We start from the raw sequence: 14,994 nt of genomic DNA on the forward strand, positions 1-14,994 counted from the left end.
AAAGTGCAGCTCGCTCCTGCTCTGTCTGACAGCAGGAGCGAGCTGCACTTTGTGTTATGGCGCGGTCGGGCCGGGCTGTGACTATACAGCTGGCCCGATGCGCTGTGTGAATAAAACAGACCTTCTCAGCAGAAAGCAGAGAGCGGGTCTGTAAAACATCTGGGTTTTTTTAAAATTAAAAGGGAATATTAGGTTTTATACAGATAAGGCTAATATAATGTTATATAATTCTGCACTATGTGCAGAATTATATAACATTATTTTTAAGGTTTACTGACACTTAAGGTCCATTTGCTGTTCCCACAGAAGCTGAGGAGTACAGGAAACTTCAGTGTGAGGAACGGTTTCATGCTATGCAGCAATGAGGTATGTTCAGTCATATTTTTTCTGGAGAGACTGTGTATTTCAGAAAGACTGACATTATACCCAGGAGGGTAAGGGTAAGCAGTAATCCTAGAGCTAAAAGAGGGGCATTACTTAGCTTGCATATGGGGCCAATTACATAGATGGTTGACACTGATGGTAAAATGTTTGTGAGCAAACGTTTTTTTGGATGGGAGTGCTTTAACGTTTTTGTGGGCAATAAACATTTTGGGCAACTTTATTAGGGCACACATGGCTTAACTTTTGGGTGTTGGAACCCACATGGCTAGTTATAACCGCTCTGGTGTGGTTCTTTGAGGCTCAGGAACATCGAGTGAGATGGGCGGGGCCTATTTTCGTGCAGCAAGCTCTAACTCCTGAGGGCCCTGGTGTATGTTTTGGTCCAAATCAAAGCTTTTACCTCACACTTTCGATCCCTGATGGCAGGTAGGGCCACAGCAGGGCTTTGGCAAGGTGCTGAGGGGTCTTTTTCCGGATCTGGGCCTATTTTTGATCCGGTTTGGACATTAAGGGGTTAATTGTTAAAAAAAATTGTGGTGCAATCTTAACTACCTATAGTGGGTCTACATACAAAATTCTGAAAAATTTGGTGCATGTTTAGACTGTTTTGCAGAACGTGTATGCTTTTTTACTCTTAAAGGCGCAGTACCGTTTTTTAAGATTGTTATTTTTTTTACTAAATAAAGTGTTTTCATGCTTGTTTGTAGTCATTACTAGCCTGTTCAACATGTCTGACATTGAGGAAAGTCAATGTTCAATATGTTTAGAAGCCATTGTGCAACCTCCACTTAGAATGTGTCCCTCATGCACTGAAAGGTCAATAAATTGTAAAGAACATATTTTAGCTACTAAAAGTATGTTGCAGGATGATTCTCAGTCAGAAGAGAATCTGGTTATTCCATCTAATTCTCCCCAAGTGTCACAACCGTTAACGCCCGCACAAACGACGCCAAGTACTTCTAGTGCGTCTAATTCTTTCACCCTGCAAGATATGGCCGCAGTTATGAATACTACCCTCACTGAGGTTTTATCTAAGCTGCCGGGGTTGCAGGGGAAGCGCAGTAGGTCTGGTGTGAGAACAAACGCTTAGCCCTCTGACGCTTTATTAGCTATATCTGATGTACCCTCACAATGTTCTGAAGTGAGGGATTTGCTGGCGGGGGGACAGATTTCTGAAAATATGTTCCCTCAGACAGATTCAGATATGACGGCTTTTAAATTTAAACTAGAACACCTCCGCTTATTGCTCAGGGAGGTTTTAGCGACTCTGGATGATTGTGACCCTATTGTAGTTCCAGAGAAATTGTGTAAAATTGACAAATTCCTAGAGGTTCCTGCCTACACTGATGTTTTTCCGGTCCCTAAGAGGATTTCGGAAATTGTTACTAAGGAGTGGGATAGACCGGGTATTCCGTTCGCTCCCCCTCCTACTTTTAAGAAAATGTTTCCCATATCAGACACCGTGCGGGACTCGTAGCAGACGGTCCCTAAGGTGGAGGGAGCTATTTCTACCCTGGCTAAGCGCACAACTATACCTATTGAGGACAGTTGTGCTTTCAGAGATCCTATGGATAAAAAATTAGAGGATCTCCTGAAGAAAATATTTGTTCATCAAGGTTTTCTTCTCCAACCTATAGCGTGCATTGTTCCTGCATTATTCCTGTAACTACTGCAGTGTCCTTTTGGTTCGAGGCCCTGGAAGAGGATCTTCAGGTTGAGACTCCATTAGAGGATATCCTGGATAGAATTAGGGCTCTCAAGCTAGCTAATTCTTTTATTACAGATGCTGCTTTTCAATTGAGCTAAATTAGCAGCGAATAATTCAGGTTTTGCCATTTTAGCGCGCAGAGCGTTATGGCTTAAGTCCTGGTCTGCTGATGTGTCATTAAAAGCTAAGCTTTTATCCATCCCTTTCAAGGGTAAGACCCTATTCGGGCCTGAACTGAAAGAGATCATTTCAGACATCACTGGAGGGAAAGGCCATGCCCTTCCTCAGGATAAGATGAATAAGATGAGGACCAAACAAAATAATTTTCGTTCCTTTTGCTCAATCCAAGTCAGTCTGGAGACCTAACCAGACTTGGAACAAGTTTGAACAGGCCAAGAAGCCCGCTGCTGCCACCAAGACAGCATGAAGGGGTAGCCCCCAATCCGGGACCGGATCTAGTAGGGGGCAGACCTTCTCTCTTCGCTCAGGCTTGGGCAAGAGACGTTCAGGACTCCTGGGCTTTAGAAATAGTAACCCAGGGGTATCTTCTAGATTTCAAAGATTCTCCCCCAAAGGGGAGATTCCATCTTTCTCAATTGTCTGTAAACCAGACAAAAAGAGAGGCGTTCTTACGCTATGTAGAAGACCTGTATTCCATGGGAGTGATCTGCCCAGTTCCGGAAACAGAACAGGGGCAAGGATTCTACTCCAATCTGTTTGTGGTTCCCAAAAAAGAGGGAACTTTCAGACCAATTTTGGATCTCAAGATCCTAAACAAATTCCTCAGAGTCCCATCCTTCAAGATGGAGACCATTCGGACTATTTTGCCATTGATCCAGGAGGGTCAATATATGACCACCGTGGACTTAAAGGATGCGTATCTACACATTCCTATCCACAAAGATCATCACCAGTTCCTCAGGTTCACCTTTCTGGACAAGCATTACCAGTTTGTGGCTCTTCCCTTCGGGTTGGCCACAGCTCACAGAATTTTCACAAAGGTGCTAGGGTCCCTTCTGGCGGTTCTAAGGCCGCGGGGCATAGCAGTGGCGCCTTATCTGGACGATATCTTAATCCAGACGTCAACTTACCAACTAGCCAAGTCTCACACAGACATCGTGTTGGCTTTTCTAAGATCTCACGGGTGGAAGGTGAATGTAAAAAAGAGTTCACTTATCCCTCTCACAAGAGTTCCATTCCTGGGAACTCTGATAGATTCGGTGGACATGAAAATTTTTCTGACGGAGGTCAGGAAATCAAAGATTTTATCCATCTGCCGAGCTCTTCATTCCATTCCTCAGCCGTCAGTGGCTCAGTGTATGGAGGTAATCCGTTTAATGGTAGCGGCAATGGACATAGTTCCGTTTGCTCGCTTGCATCTCAGACCACTGTAACTTTGCATGCTCAAACAGTGGAATGGGGATTATGCAGATTTATCTCCTCAGATAAATCTGGATCAAGAGATGAGAGACTCTCTTCTTTGGTGGTTGTCACAGGATCATCTGTCCAAGGGAATGTGTTTCCGCAGGCCAGCGTGGGTCATAGTGACGACGGACACCAGCCTTTTGGGCTGGGGTGCAGTCTGGAATTCCCTGAAAGCACCAAGGATTGTGGACGCAGGAGGAAGCTCTCCTCCCGATAAATATTCTAGAACTGAGAGAGATATTCAACACGCTTCAGGCGTGGCCTCAGCTGGCGTCGGCCAGATTCATAAGTTTCCAGTCGGACAATATCACGACTCTAGCATATATCAATCATCAGGGGGAACAAAGAGTTCTCTAGCGATGATAGAGGTTACCAAAATAATTCAATGGGCTGAGACTCACTCTTGCCATCTATCAGCAATCTATATCCCTGGAGTGGAGAACTGGGAAGCGGATTTTCTAAGTCGTCAGACTTTTCATCCGGGGGAGTGGGAACTCCATCCGGAGGTGCTTGCACAATTGATTCGGCAATGGGGCACACCATAATTGGATCTGATGGCGTCTCATCAGAATGCCAAACTTCCTTGATACGGGTCCAGGTCAAGGGATCCTCAGGCAGTACTGATAGATGCTCTAGCAGTACCCTGGTCGTTCAACCTGGCTTATGTGTTTCCACCATTTCCTCTCCTTCCTCGTTTGATTGCCAGAATCTAACAGGAGAGAGCTTCTGTGATTTTGATAGCACCTGCGTGGCCACGCCACTGAGACAGGACCTTCTGATTCAAGATCCGTTCCAGCTTCCAAATCTTGTTTCTCTGCGACTGACTGCTTGGAAATTGAATGCTTGATCTTATCCAAGCGGGGGTTCTCTGAGTCGGTCATAGATACCTTGATTCAGGCTCGAAAGCCTGTCACCAGGAAAATTTATCATAAGATATGGTGTAAATATCTTTATTGGTGCTAATCCAAAGGCTACTCATGGAGTAAGTTCAGGATTCCAAGGATTTTGTCCTTTCTCCAAGAAGGATTGGAGAAGGGGTTATCAGCTAGTTCCTTAAAGGGACAGATATCTGCTTTATCAATCCTACTGCACAAACGTCTGGCAGACGTTACAGACGTTCAGTCGTTCTGTCAGGCTTTAGTTAGAATCAAGCCTGTGTTTAAACTTGTTGCTCCGCCATGGATCTTGAATTTAGTTCTTAAGGTTCTTCAAGGGGTTCCGTTTGAACCTATGCATTCCATAGATATTAAGCTTCTATCTTGAAAAGTTCTGTTTTTAGTTGCTATCTCTTCGTCTCGAAGAGTTTCTGAATTATCTGCATTGCAATGCGACTCGCCTTATCTTGTTTTCCATGCTGATAAGGTGGTTTTGCATACCAAACCTGGATTCCTTCCTAAGGTTGTTACTAATAAGAATATTAATCAGGAAATTGTTGTTCCTTCTCTGTGTCCTAATCCTTCCTCTAAGAAGGAGCGTCTGTTGCACAACTTGGACGTGGTTCGTGCTTTAAAGTTTTACTTGCAAGCGACCAAAGATTTCCATCAAACATCTTCTTTGTTTGTTGTCTATTCTGGTAAACGTAGAGGTCAAAGAGCTACGGCTACCTCTCTTGCCTTTTGGCTGAAAAGCATCATCCGTTTGGCATACGAGACTGCTGGACAGCAGCCTCCTGAAAGAATTACAGCTCACTCTACTAGAGCGGTGGCTTCCACATGGGCTTTTAAAAATTATGCTTCTGTTGAACAGATTTGTAAGGCTGCGACTTGGTCTTCGCTTCATACCTTTTACAAATTTTACAAATTTGATACCTTTGTTTCTTCAGAGGCTATTTTTGGGAGAAAAGTTCTTCAAGCAGTGGTTCCTTCTGTTTAGCCATCTGTCTTGTCCCTCCCGTTCATCCGTGTCCTGTAGCTTTGGTATTGTATCCCACAAGTAAAGGATGAATCCGTGGACTCGTCTTACGTATATAGAAGAAAACTAAATTTATGCTTACCTGATAAATTGATTTCTTCTATGGTAAGACGAGTCCACGGCCCGCCCTGTCATTTTAAGACAGATTATAGTCACCTCAGTCACCTCTGCACCTTGTAGTTTCTCCTTTTTCTTCCTGTACCTTCAGTCGAATGACTGGGGGGTGGAGCTAAGGGAGGAGCTATATAGACAGCTCTGCTGTGGTGCTCTTTGCCACTTCCTGTAGGAAAGGATAATATCCCACAAGTAAAGGATGAATCCGTGGACTCGTCTTACCATAGAAGAAATCAATTTATCAGGTAAGCATAAATTTAGTTTTCATTGCACTAATGGCAGCAAGCTGAAAACATCTATTTAGCCAATCACAAGAGACAAATGTGTGCAGGCACCAATCAGCAACTAGCTCCCACTAGTGGAGGATATGTGCGTGTTCTTTTTCAAAAAGAGATACCAAGAGAACAAAGCACATTTGAAAATAGAAGTGAATGTAAGTGTCTTAAAATAACATGCTCTATCTGAATCATGCAAGTTTAATTTTGTGTTTCCTATCCCTTTAAATGCAGTATTTTAATGTGACATTTGTGAGTGTTTCTTTATATTCTTGAGTGTTAAATATAAAATCATTTATATGAACCAAATTTCGTTCAGCTAATCTGCCCTGTAAATAAATACGTATTAAAAATTGACTTGCACACCCTATAGATATTTTTTAAACTACCCTGAGTAATTGATTGGAACAGAATGTATTTGTGATAAATAATTTACACTTTTTATGTATTTTATTGGCTTTAAATCTAAAGTTAATGTTAATGGATTATATGGAAATAGAATTACAGGGTGTTCCATTAGGGCTTTATTACCGTTATTCTTGTGAATCAGTTTCAGACCGTTTGTTCTGCGTCTAGACGTTCAGGATTACTCTGTATGACTAGCCTGCTCCTGTGAATTTCTAATTGTGACCTTTCAAACGTATTAAGTTAGCGGAAAGCATTATACACATTCAGTATGGAAAATATGACTTCCGATAATGCTGAGCTCACCGTCCCTGCTTTCCATTTTAATATCTGAGAGAATGCAAAACAGATTACTGCATAGACTGTGTTTTATTGATCAGACTGTACTGCATAGACGGTGTTTTATTGATCAGACTGTACTGCATAGACTGTGTTTTATTGATCAGACTGTACTGCATAGACTGTGTTTTATTGATCAGACTGTACTGCATAGACGGTGTTTTATTGATCAGACTGTACTGCATAGACGGTGTTTTATTGATCAGACTGTACTGCATAGACGGTGTTTTATTGATCAGACTGTACTGCATAGACTGTGTTTTATTGATCAGACTGTACTGCATAGACGGTGTTTTATTGATCAGACTGTACTGCATAGACTGTGTTTTATTGATCAGACTGTACTGCATAGACTGTGTTTTATTGATCAGACTGTACTGCATAGACTGTGTTTTATTGATCAGACTGTACTGCATAGACAGTGTTTTATTGATCAGACTGTACTGCATAGACGGTGTTTTATTGATCAGACTGTACTGCATAGACTGTGTTTTATTGCTCAGACTGTACTGCATAGACGGTGTTTTATTGATCAGACTGTACTGCATAGACGGTGTTTTATTGATCAGACTGTACTGCATAGACTGTGTTTTATTGATCAGACTGTACTGCATAGACTGTGTTTTATTGATCAGACTGTACTGCATAGACTGTGTTTTATTGATCAGACTGTACTGCATAGACTGTGTTTTATTGATCAGACTGTACTGCATAGACTGTGTTTTATTGATCAGACTGTACTGCATAGACTGTGTTTTATTGATCAGACTGTACTGCATAGACTGTGTTTTATTGATCAGACTGTACTGCATAGACTGTGTTTTATTGATCAGACTGTACTGCATAGACTGTGTTTTATTGATCAGACTGTACTGCATAGACTGTGTTTTATTGATCAGACTGTACTGCATAGACTGTGTTTTATTGATCAGACTGTACTGCATAGACTGTGTTTTATTGATCAGACTGTACTGCATAGACTGTGTTTTATTGATCAGACTGTACTGCATAGACAGTGTTTTATTGATCAGACTGTACTGCATAGACAGTGTTTTATTGATCAGACTGTACTACATAGACTGTGTTTTATTGATCAGACTGTACTACATAGACGGTGTTTTATTGATCAGACTGTACTGCATAGACGGTGTTTTATTGATCAGACTGTACTGCATAGACGGTGTTTTATTGATCAGACTGTACTGCATAGACGGTGTTTTATTGATCAGACTGTACTGCATAGACTGTGTTTTATTGATCAGACTGTACTGCATAGACTGTGTTTTATTGATCAGACTGTACTGCATAGACTGTGTTTTATTGATCAGACTGTACTACATAGACTGTGTTTTATTGATCAGACTGTACTGCATAGACTGTGTTTTATTGATCAGACTGTACTGCATAGACTGTGTTTTATTGATCAGACTGTACTACATAAACTGTTTTTTATTGATCAGACTGTACTGCATAGACTGTGTTTTATTGATCAGACTGTACTACATAGACGGTGTTTTATTGATCAGACTGTACTACATAGACTGTTTTTTATTGATCAGACTGTACTGCATAGACTGTGTTTTATTGATCAGACTGTACTACATAGACTGTGTTTTATTGATCAGACTGTACTACATCAGGTCGGCCTCTGCGCAGGAATCTGCAGCCCAGTCTCCTTGCTAACATATTTTATTTCATGCACTTTATACAGAAATGCAAGACTGAATCAGACCCAACCCGCATTTCATCCCCATAAACAGTTGTCATTGCAGGACTAATGATTCATACAAAAGCCTTTTAGTCTTAAAGGGACATCAAACACACATTTTTCTTTCATGATTCAGATAGAGCATACAATTTTAAACAACTTCCCAATTTACTTCTCTTATCAAATTTTATTAGTTTTCTTGTTATCCTTTGCTGACAAGCTGGGATGTAAGCTCATAAGTGTGCACGTGTCTGTAGCACTATAGGGCTGCAGTTTTGCTGCAATACAAGAGAACTAGATAGCAGCACTATTTCCTGTCATGTAGTGCTTCAGGCATGTGCACGCTGCCTACCTAGGTATCCCTTTAACAAAGAATAACATGAGAACAATGCAGATTTGATAATAGAAGTAAATTGGGAACTTTTTTATAATTGTATTCTCTATCTGAATAAAGAAAGACATTTTTTTTATTTAATGTCCCTTTAACTATCAAAGATAAAAATAAATAAAGTTTTATTGTGCATTTACTTTATGTGTCAGCGTGTTTGTGTCTCTGTGTTTGTATGTATTTGTGTGTGTGTCTGTGTGTGTATTTGTGTGTGTGTGTATTTGTGTGTGTGTATTTGTGTGTGTGTGTATGTACATATCGGAGTGTTTGTGTGTCTGTGTGTGTGTCTGTGTGTGTATTTGTGTGCGTGTCTGTGTGTGTATTTGTGTGTGTGTCTGTGTGTGTATTTGTGTGTGTGTGTGTCTGTCTGTGTGTGTATTTGTGTGTGTGTGTGTCTGTGTGTGTATTTGTGTGTGTGTGTGTCTGTCTGTGTGTGTATTTGTGTGTTTGTATTTGTGTGTGTGTCAGCAGGTTTTTGTGTCTGTATTTGTGTGTGTATGTTCATGCGTGTGTACGTATGTGTCGGCGTGTTTTTGTGTCTGTGTCTCTGTGTTTGTAGGTATTTGTGTGTGTGTGTGTACGTACATATCGGAGTGTTTGTGTGTATGTGTATGTGTGTGTCTGTGTGTGTATGTGTGTGTATTTGTGTGTGTGTATTTGTGTGTGTGTGTGTGTCTGTGTGTGTGTGTATTTGTGTGTGCATTTGTGTGTGTGTCTGTGTATTTGTGTGTGTGTGTGTGTAAGCAGGTTTTTGTATCTGTATTTGTGTGTGTATGTTCATGCATGTGTACGTATGTGTCGGCGTGTTTTTGTGTCTGTGTCTCTGTGTTTGTAGGTATTTGTGTGTGTGTGTGTGTACGTACATATCGGAGTGTTTGTGTGTATGTGTGTGTGTGTGTCTGTGTGTGTATTTGTGTGCGTGTCTGTGTGTGTATTTGTGTGTGTGTATTTGTGTGTGTGTGTGTGTCTGTGTGTGTGTGTATTTGTGTGTGCATTTGTGTGTGTGTCTGTGTATTTGTGTGTGTGTGTGTAAGCAGGTTTTTGTATCTGTATTTGTGTGTGTATGTTCATACGTGTGTACGTATGTGTCGGCGTGTTTTTGTGTCTGGGTGTTTTTGTGTCTGTGTGTGTATTTGTGTGCGTGTCTGTGTGTGTATTTGTGTGTGTGTGTGTCTGTCTGTGTGTGTATTTGTGTGTGTGTCTGTGTATTTGTGTGTGTCAGCAGGTTTTTGTGTCTGTATTTGTGTGTGTATGTTCATGCGTGTGTACGTATGTGTCGGCGTGTTTTTGTGTCTGTGTCTCTGTGTTTGTAGGTATTTGTGTGTGTGTGTACGTACATATCGGAGTGTTTGTGTGTATGTGTGTGTGCGTGTCTGTGTGTGTATTTGTGTGCGTGTCTCTGTGTGTATTTGTGTGTGTGTGTGTGTATTTGTGTGTGCATTTGTGTGTGTGTCTGTGTAGTTGTGTGTGTGTGTGTAAGCAGGTTTTTGTATCTGTATTTGTGTGTGTATGTTCATACGTGTGTACGTATGTGTCGGCGTGTTTTTGTGTCTGTGTCTCTGTGTTTATGTGCATGTATGTGTGTTTCTGTGTGTACGTGTGCATCTGTCTACATGTGTACGTCGCAGAAATGTTTTGTTCGAAAATAGCATTTTCGGTTATTTTGTTTTTCTGCCTATTATTTTCGGTAAAATTATTGTGTAGCATATTTCAAATTTGATAGTAGCCCAGAGCTGCTATTTGAGTTCATTACTTCCACTGTTTTGCATATAATAATAGTTTTCTAGGACTATATTTGCATAATTAATAAAAAACAACAGCTTTTAAATCTGATTTTTATACAGAACTAAATACAGAATAATACAGTACCGGTATATTGATATTTAATATTGTTTAAGTAGGGATGCAGAAATATTTTGGCCGAAAATGGCATTATCGTTTTTTTTCTGTTTTTGTTTTTTTCTGTTTCGTGCTTTGTTTTGCCTGTTTTTTTCTTGGTAAAATTATTGTGTATCATATTATTGTTTTAAGATATTTCTGTGTTACTCTAAATAAAAGTTTTGTTATTTTATTTTATTTGCTTGTAGTATTTCAATTCAGATTAATTAATTAAATAGTCTAATTATGCAAAAAAAAAAAAATATATATTTGACAATATTTTGAAAAAAATACATTTTTGGTTTCGGTTTTCAGCCAAGTGCATCCTGGATTGTGTCTCTGTGTTTATGTGCATGTGCATGTATGTGTGTGTCTCTGTGTTTATGTGCATGTGCATGTATGTGTGTGTCTCTGTGTTTATGTGCATGTATGTGTGTCTCTGTGTTTATGTGCATGTATGTGTGTGTCTCTGTGTTTATGTGCATGTATGTGTGTCTCTGTGTTTATGTGCATGTATGTGTGTGTCTCTGTGTTTATGTGCATGTGCATGTATGTGTGTCTCTGTGTTTATGTGCATGTATGTGCGTTTCTGTGTGTATGTGTGCATCTGTCTGCAATTGTGTACATGTGTGTCTCTGTGTTTTTGTGTCTCTGTGTTTATGTGTATATGTGTCTGTGTTTGTATTTTTGTGTGTATGTTCATGTGTGTGTACGTGTGTGTCAGCAGGTTTTTGTGTTTGTGTGTATTTGTGCATATTTGTGTTTGTGTGTGTATGTGTGCATCTGTCTGCATATTTTTGTGTCTGTTTGTGTCTCTGTGTTTGTGTGTATTTGTGCATATTTGTGTTTATGTGTGTGTATGTGTGCATCTGTCTGCATGTTTTTGTGTCTGTGTCTTTGTATTTGTGCATATTTGTGTGTATGTGTGCGTCTGTCTGCATGTTTTTGTGTCTGTTTGTGTCTTTGTATTTGTGCGTATGTGTGTGTATGTGTGCATCTGTCTGCATGTTTTTGTGTCTGTGTCTTTGTATTTGTGCGTATGTGTGTGTATGTGTGCATCTGTCTGCATGTTTTTGTGTCTGTGTCTTTGTATTTGTGCATATTTGTCTGTATGTGTGCATCTGTCTGCATTTTTTTGTGTCTGTTTGTGTCTTTGTATTTGTGCATATTTGTGTGTATGTGTGTGTATTTGTGCATATTTGTGTGTATGTGTGCATCTGTCTGCATGTTTTTGTGTCTTTGTATTTGTGCATATTTGTCTGTATGTATGCATCTGTCTGCATGTTTTTGTGTCTGTTTGTGTCTTTGTATTTGTGCATATTTGTGTGTATGTGTGTGTATGTGTGCATCTGTCTGCATGTTTTTGTGTCTGTGTGTATGTGTTATTTTTAGCTCTAATACCTAACAAATAAAAATAAACAAATATTGGATTTGAACCTGGGGCACTTGCTGTATTCCAAAAGCTAAATGCTACAGCAGTTTTCTTATTTATAATTACGTATATAATTAAATGGTCAGGAAACCCAATTTTATTCTTTCAGGATTCAGATACAACATGCCATTTTAAACAACTTTCCAATTTATTTATATTATCTATTATATTATATATTATCTAACTGCTTAGTTCTCTTCATATCCTTTATTGAAAAATATACCAAAGTAGAATCAGGAGCAGCAAAGAACTACTGGGAGCTAGCTGCTGATTGGTGGCTGCACGTATATACCTGCTGTTATTATCTGATCAATTTGACTATGCATTATTGCTCCTTTAACTAAGGTTGCAAAGAGAACGAAGCAAATGTGATAGTAGGAGTAAATTGGAAAGTTGTTTCAAATTGTATGCTCTATCTGAATCATGAAAGAAGGGGTTTCATGTCCCTTTAAGGTTTCTGTTCATATAGACAAAGGTGAGACGTACTAATAAGGTCTTTATACAAATGTCCCTAAATATTTGTTAAAAGACAAAAAAAAACATTTTATGCCGTTAAATAATGAAATTTCTGAGTTTCTACATTATTTTTACAATAGGCGAATTGTGCCGGTATATAAAAATAGCATTTTATAAAGTTTATAGTTTGTTAAAGGCATCACAAAATCAAACTTATTCATCTATTTTATTGTGCGTTTGTTTGCGCTTTTCTAGCTGTCTCTAATTGTCTGCAGCATAAGAGATAAGGGGAAATTCTAGGTTTATAGAAACTTACTGATATGAGAAAGCCCACAACTTCCTGAGGAAGTGGGGTGAAATAAATAATTACAGTATATATCCAACCTGCTTTATAATCCCAAACTGTTTGATGTACCTTTAACAAGGCAATAATTCACACAACCTTTTGTTGCACACTTTAGTGACCCTTTTGTGTATGTTGCTTATTGTCCTTAGCAGATGAGATTAGTTAAGGGAAACCTAGGTTACAGCATGGTGATGCCCGCTACTTTATAGGAACTTAGAGGGCCACTTAATACAGTAGAACAGAATAATTGACAAATACACAACAAAAAGATAATTGAATAGCACTTACCTTGAAGTTTAAATGAACAGTAGAATATGTTCTGGAAAATTTCAAAGTTTACCCAATTTTCCCTTCCCCTGTATCGTATGACAGCCCCCAGCCAATCACAAAACATATTTACATAGCTAATGTGCACTTTTGCACATGCTCAGTAGGAGCCTCAGAAAGTGTGCATATAAAATAATGTGAGCTTAAAACTAAAGGCTGTTGTGTACTGTGCAACAAATTGTTTAAAGACAATACCAACACAAAGATAAATATTAAGAAAGACTTCACAATTTGTTGATGTACAGAAACATAACAAAAATCACTGTTAAAAATATATATCCAAGGTCTGTCAAATCTTCCAAAAATAATCTGTATAAAGTGAGAAAAAATAAGAGTTATGGTGCAGTATATCACAACATAGGGTTTGCATCCCAATGGAACAGCTCACAAAGTACTGATATATGATTCAATCTGTAGCCAATCGTATCGCGCCCCCTTTGGCGTCCAGCAAAAGGGGTGCGATATGAATGGCTACAGCCTGAATCGTCAGTAAAGTTAGGAAATAGAGTATCCGTTACAGGCGGAGGAACAGCTACATATAGTAAAACATGGTATTTTTATTGTAATTAATAAAAAAATGAGGTGTTTCCAAAGCCTTTCATGAATGAAAGTCCCCATAAAACGAGCTATGCCTGTGTTTGAAATATGGCAAAAAACGTTCATCATAGGTAAGTGCATGATAGTTACTGTGCTTGAAAATCACCCCTGAAATGGTTTCCTGTTAAAATGTATCCTGTATCTCCTCATTTTCAGCCTTAAAAAGTCCTGCTGCATTCCACGAGCAGATCAAGAGCCTGGAGCGAGCGAGGGTAAGAATATATACACTAAATAAAAAGAATCTATTTGTATTGTCTTAATACTGTTGTCACAATTCACAAGTGGTTAAACTGCAAAGGAAAAGAGAAATAACTTATTTAAGAGTATTCCTAAAATAACTTGTCGTCTCCTTCAGTGGTCAGTAGATAACAGTTCATGTGTACATGAATATACATCCGTCTTTATGCAATACAGGACAATATGGTTATTTTCAGATAATTGTACCCTTAGATTAACGAAGGACAGACATTAAGTTTGTACTTTTTTCACACACATAGACTGAAAACTTCCTGAAGCACAAGATTCGCAGTCGGCCAGAACGCTCAGAGTTAGTGAGGATGCACATTCTAGAAGGTAAGTGTATATTGTACGTTTGTATATACTGCAGAGTTAGTGCACATTCTAGAAGGTAAGTGTATATTGTACGTTTGTATATACTGCAGAGTTAGTGAGGATGCACATTCTAGAAGGTAAGTGTATATTGTACGTTTGTATATACTGCAGAGTTAGTGCACATTCTAGAAGGTAAGTGTATATTGTACGTTTGTATATACTGCAGAGTTAGTGAGGATGCACATTCTAGAAGGTAAGTGTATATTGTACGTTTGTATATACTGCAGAGTTAGTGCACATTCTAGAAGGTAAGTGTATATTGTACGTTTGTATATACTGCAGAGTTAGTGCACATTCTAGAAGGTAAGTGTATATTGTACGTTTGTATATACTGCAGAGTTAGTGAGGATGCACATTCTAGAAGGTAAGTGTATATTGTACGTTTGTATATACTGCAGAGTTAGTGAGGATGCACATTCTAGAAGGTAAGTGTATATTGTGCGTTTGTATATACTGCAGAGTTAGTGAGGATGCACATTCTAGAAGGTAAGTGTATATTGTACGTTTGTATATACTGCAGAGTTAGTGCACATTCTAGAAGGTAAGTGTATATTGTACGTTTGTATATACTGCAGAGTTAGTGTGGATGCGCAGTCTAGAAGGTAAGTGTATATTGTACGTTTGTATATACTGCAGAGTTAGTGAGGATGCACATTCTAGAAGGTAAGTGTATATTGTACGTTTGTATA

The 14,994-nt window shown here is 39.1% G+C and overlaps 1 protein-coding gene across 6 annotated transcripts in view; it reads left to right on the forward strand.

The window, feature by feature from the left end:
• The window catches only part of MRTFB (myocardin related transcription factor B), a 530,378-nt gene that overhangs the window by 396,628 nt on the left and 118,756 nt on the right, over positions 1 to 14,994 (forward strand). For all 6 annotated transcript variants that reach the window (XM_053694678.1, XM_053694677.1, XM_053694679.1 and 3 more), the window contains 2 exons: positions 13,850 to 13,905; positions 14,191 to 14,266. In XM_053694678.1, coding sequence (XP_053550653.1) covers positions 13,850 to 13,905; positions 14,191 to 14,266 — 132 coding nt within the window. The remainder of the gene's footprint in view (positions 1 to 13,849; positions 13,906 to 14,190; positions 14,267 to 14,994) is intronic.

The sequence above is a fragment of the Bombina bombina genome, chromosome 11 (assembly GCF_027579735.1).
Source record: "Bombina bombina isolate aBomBom1 chromosome 11, aBomBom1.pri, whole genome shotgun sequence".
Taxonomy (NCBI): Eukaryota; Metazoa; Chordata; class Amphibia; order Anura; family Bombinatoridae; genus Bombina; species Bombina bombina.